Genomic DNA, 5,057 nt, shown 5'->3' with positions numbered 1-5,057 from the left:
TGCTTAGTAACACAAATCTAATCTGACTACTTTGTTTTAGTAAGGAGTAGGCTAGTCTAACGTGTTACTATTTCCAAATCAGTAGTCAGGTTAAAGTTACTTATCTAAGTCACTGTATGTTACTGAGCGTGAAAGACCTTTCTCTTCATTGTGTATATTCTTGAGCTGAGTTATATTTGCTCTGACAAGACGTCTTCCTTCAGTCGCGTTAGCATGGTTCAAATGCTTAAAGCTAAACCATCTTTAGAATAATATTCCAATAGCAGCAGGATGTTCCAAAAGTTGAAAAAGTATTTCGTTCAAAATGGGTGGGCTACATATTATATTCAGCTTAGTTTGGCTCTGGTGAAGACGGGTAAACTTGAAAGCAGCGACGCATCTGTTTGGTTGTCGATGAACGACAGAATTCCATTATGGTTTTTTTAACATTTCATTCTTCAGAGGGTATAGCAAGCCAGTGAAGCCACATAGGCCTTTATTTCATGCCTATCAGAAAATTAAAATTATGACTAGAAACAGACAATATTAATACATTGAATATATTTTTACATTGTGTTAGGTAAATCAGGTGTATGGTATTTTGGCTTTGATTTGTCATTTTTTATTTAGAATTTATTTATTTCAGGATTGGGACCATTTACAATAAGACATTAATATTGTACAACAAGAGGAGATGCCAGGTTGTAGCTGTTTGCTATTTTCCACCCACATTAATGGAAAACTGATTCCACTACCGTAAAACCATATCTTTTCTAAAAACATATACTGTATTTTCCGCACTAAGGCGCACCACATTATAAGGCGCACCTTTAATGAATGGCTTATTTTGAAACTTTTTTCATGTATAAGGCGAACCACATTATAAGGCGCATACAATAGACGCTACAGCCGAGGCTGGGGTTACGTTAAGGACCGCCTCTAAATTCATTGATGTTAATTTCACGTGCTAGCGCAAGTAGCATCCAGCTGCAGACCCAGAGCACAAGCCCCTCACTTGACACAAGTCCCTCACTTGAAAAAAAAACTTTTGCGTCACTTCTGTCAAGCAAGGGGCTTGTGACAAGTGAGGGGCTTGTGTCAAGTGAGGGGCTTGTGTTAAGTGAGGGGCTTGTGTCAAGTGAGGGGCTTGTGCTCCGGGTCTGCAGCTGGATAGTATTGGCTAGCGCTGTTGCCTTCAGTCGAATAGTGATTGTATGTTGATTGTATGGACACTACTACTTGCTGCTCTCTACTCAACAACCCACTGTTTGAGTTTGTCCTCCAACTGTAGCCATCTCGCTCTGTTCCCTCGAAAACTCTGTTTAGTTTTCTTTACTTGGCGCAGATCATCTTGTTGCTTCCTCAACTTCCGCACCATTGATTTGTTCATGTTAAACTCTCTCGCTGCTGCTCTATTCCTGTGTTCTACTGCGTGACTAATCGCCTTGAGTTTAAACTCTGCGTTGTAAGCGTGTCTCTTAATAGGAGCCATTTTGGGCTCTTTACACAAACACACAAATGGAAATGAAACGACACGCTGCGCGCAGTCATATATCTCAGCATGCACCGCGCGTTACTTCTTCTACGGGGGAAAATAGAGTCGGCGGCTGTTTACTATAGTTGCGAGACCTGTTGTGGCTCAATATTGGTCCATATATAAGGCGCACCGGATTATAAGGACCACTGTCGGCTTTTGAGAAATTTGAAGGTTTTTAGGTGCGCCTTATAGTGCGGAAAATATGATACCCAAAGTTGTCATTCAACATGAACTGTGGCATTTTCCATATGAAACTCTTCCCCAAATCCTGTGTAAATCACATGGTGTAAGGAGGAGGCCTTAGTTTGGGTGAAGTGTCTGGCTGATAGCTGTTCATTACAGCTGATTTTATGGATGTTCTTGATCTCAGCTACTTTGATCAGAGAAAAAAAACCCATTGTTCATCAATTCCTTAGCAATTTAGGAGAAATAGGGTGAGATACACTGCTTTATGAATGGTAAGAGCAGTATCCCCGTTTTAATTTTTCAAAGACAAAAACACTACATGTTTTTGAGGTTTTTACGGCTCTGAAACTGAAATGTCCCAAGATTTTGTCTCAGAAATGTGGTCACCTTAATCAATATTGATGTATGGAATGAGGATTACACAGAGATACATTTTGTCCACAACCTATAAGTTTAATGAGTAAGTGAATTTACTGTTCATCAGACCACTGCTGGCGAATGCACTGCACCGCTACTATCACCGGTGCTGCATTAAAGTACGGTAAAAGACAAGCTAACTGTTAATGGCTTGTTAGCTTGCTAATTCCTCCATTCATTAATGCTACACTGGTTACAGAAAAAGAGGTGAATAAAGTTGTTACTTACCTGGCAATAGTAATGTGCTACGATGTGACGAGAGCATGTGGATGAAGCATTATCTCTTTCTCATTTAGCAGCTGGCTAATGGAGTCCAGAGGAGCATTAAACATACTGGGCACCGACATCCAGATATAGTAACTTCACAGAGAAAAGACAACAGCATCAAATAATTACATAATAGTCACTAAACTGTCCTGCGGTTATTACAAACACATGCATTGTAACCTGGAACCAAGATGGCTGCCACTGCATTTCTCTGCCTAAAGGCTTGATACAATCCATCAAAAATCACCAAAATATAGGTACATCCAACATAAATCAAGACATGTTTATCCGCATTTGTTTTCATGGATATTGTTGACACAACTGTTGACACAACTGTGACAAAAGGACAAGCTACAGTGGCATTTTTTCTCTTGATATATATCCGGAGTAAGATGTCCGCTTCCCAACTTGCTAGGGAAATGGCAGATATTGAAGAGTCAAGAGATATCAGTGAAGTGGTAAAGCAACAGAAAGCACGGGCAGGCCTCACGGGGGAGATTCGGGAGCTAAAGGCTATCATCAAACAAAAAGACCAAAGGATTGAGCTCCTGGAACAGAGGGTGGATGATTTGGAGCAGTATTCCAGAGCAGAAGTCCTTGTGATAACTGTGCTCGATACCAGGCATAAGACCTATGCTGCTGGCCCAACAAGTGACCAACTAGGTCAAGATGCACGATCTGAGGAGCTGCAGACCCTGGAGCAACAGGGCCCAGTATTTCAAAATTTGTAATCTGGATCAGAATAATCCGGATAATGAAATCCGCCTTTTCTCAGTCATGGATCAAGGTGATCCTGCTGACTTTATCTGAGTATTTCAAAACACAGGCAGGGTGGATCACTGTGATCCCTACCTGGCCGGATACGGATTTCCCAATCTCAAGTCTCCGCCTCCGGGATCTGAAACATGGTGGACTACTTCATGAAAGGAGTAGCAGAGAGCCGACTTTCACGTCAAAAGTGTAAGTTAACCGTCGTCTATTGTGTAGCGGTTTTAATACCATACGAACGGCAACCAACACATCATGCAAGCCAACTATTTGAATTGTCACCTTATTAAAAGCAGGCCGTGGCGATCTCTAATTGAGACGCGGCCGTGCTAACGGGAGCTAACGCGGCTCCATTGACTTGTGTGTTAAGCAGCTAGCGGGCTATCATTAGCGGCTATCATTAGCGTCACGTCATTTGCAACACGGCAGATTTACAGTATAAGCAGGCTGCATTGTGTACAGACCTGCTCAGTGCTTAGAAAACACAACGCAACACAGTTTGAGTATTAACTACAAGGTTTGTTCAGAAGGTTCAGAATTCTACAGTAGCCTAATGCTGGTGATGATATCATGTTTTTGTGTAGGCTACATAAACACAATTTGGGATTGTGGATTAAGATACTCATACACCTTCTACCTTCAGAGTCCACTCACAGCCATGGACCACTCAGCTACAACAGGGTGAGTGCTGGAAATCCTTAAATGCTTTAATTGTATTGATACATTTAAGACTTTCAAGTAATTGGAGTTTGAATAAAGTGCTTGAAACTGCTTAAATTTGTAATGGCATTACTTTCATGGTATTGGTCAGTGACACAATTAGAAACATTTCTTCATCCTAATTCCTCTCCAACATTGGTGAGAGCTTGTTTTTTTTTGCATTTCACTACACTGTTTTTAAACCTTGGTTTTAGCTTTGCATGTGACCAATAAACTTATCTATCTACCACATCAGGCACGGGGGCGAGAGCCAGAGCCAGCGCCAGCGCCAGAGCGACGGCGACGGAAGAGGCATGCCGGGGATGAGGAAGCCTATGAGAGGCTCCTCAAAATGGAGACCGAAAGGGCAGTCAAACAGACTGAACTGGCCAAACGGCAAATTAAGCTGACGCTGCTTCAGCAAAAAGAGACAGAATTAACAATCAAGTTGTTAGAGAAACAGCTTGACATTTGAAATAGCATGGTCCGTAGTGGTCACATTATTTTTTGTTGGAATAAAACTTTGTTTGGACCCTGCATTCCTTTGTCTTTCTCTGTTTTGGTACATGCAAGTTACAATGTTTGGTGAACTAGAATTTGAGAAATAATTGTAATTTTATTTACAGCAGTTTTACAGTGTGGTCAAAAATTTTACTATGCTTTACATTTTTTGATATTACTTAAATTACTTGTTAGAAGTACAACACTAACACTTAAGTGTAACAAACATCTTGAGTAACAATATCTAGGAGAAGTATGCGCTGAGAGTTTGTCAATCCAAGTCAAATCCACCTCTGAGGTGGGATTCAAATGATCCTGAAATTTTGGTATCAAGTTGATCCAGATATCTGACTTAACTTTTGAAATACCCAAATCAGCCTTTTATCTGGATTCAGGGGAGGATTGGATTACCAGAGCTGAAACCCTGATCTTCAGGATCAGGATTCTCCTGATCTGTGTTGAAATACCCAGTTTTCAGATCAGATCTAGATTTAATCCAATCCGACCAGGATAATCCTGTCAGATCACGTTTGAAATACTGGGCCATTAAATTCATGGAAAGCAAAGATATTCACCTGAAGAGTCAACACATTTCAGCATGTCACACTCTTCCAAACAAGGATAAAAAGAAAAAGTATAGTGCTGGATGAAAATTTAACATGGAAATCACATAATCTCCATTTTGAGAGCATATGAATGCGCT

General features: G+C 40.8%; 1 protein-coding gene across 2 annotated transcripts; it reads left to right on the top strand.

Annotated features, from left to right (window-relative positions):
• The first annotated feature begins 3,226 nt into the window (after window positions 1-3,226).
• LOC310958360 (uncharacterized protein) lies at window positions 3,227-4,390 on the top strand. Of its 2 annotated transcripts, none has more exons than XR_014593539.1 (3): window positions 3,227-3,346; window positions 3,798-3,835; window positions 4,110-4,390. XR_014593539.1 is itself a non-coding variant. In XM_083929265.1 (3 exons), exons 1-3 carry the CDS (start codon window positions 3,292-3,294, stop codon window positions 4,261-4,263), a joined length of 306 nt encoding a protein of 101 aa, XP_083785391.1. In that variant the 5' UTR covers window positions 3,272-3,291; the 3' UTR covers window positions 4,264-4,390. The 2 variants fall into 2 exon arrangements, 1 of the variants encoding a protein (XP_083785391.1); XM_083929265.1 differs by having other exon boundaries at window positions 3,272-3,346; window positions 3,739-3,835.
• Window positions 4,391-5,057: the final 667 nt, after the last annotated feature.

The sequence above is a fragment of the Echiichthys vipera genome (genome assembly GCF_963691815.1).
Source record: "Echiichthys vipera genome assembly, chromosome: 16".
Lineage (NCBI taxonomy): Eukaryota > Metazoa > Chordata > Actinopteri > Perciformes > Trachinidae > Echiichthys > Echiichthys vipera.
Note: the sequence above shows the minus strand (reverse complement) of the source record. Positions and strands in the feature narration are given on the sequence as shown.

Coding starts and splice junctions, on each gene's coding strand:
- LOC310958360 (XM_083929265.1), top strand. CDS start 3,292: ATGGTGGACTACTTCATGAAAGGAGTAGCAGAGAGCCGACTTTCACGT. Junction 3,347..3,738: donor CCGACTTTCACGTCAAAAGT/GTAAGTTAACCG, acceptor GTTTTTGTGTAG/GCTACATAAACACAATTTGG. Junction 3,836..4,109: donor GACCACTCAGCTACAACAGG/GTGAGTGCTGGA, acceptor CTACCACATCAG/GCACGGGGGCGAGAGCCAGA.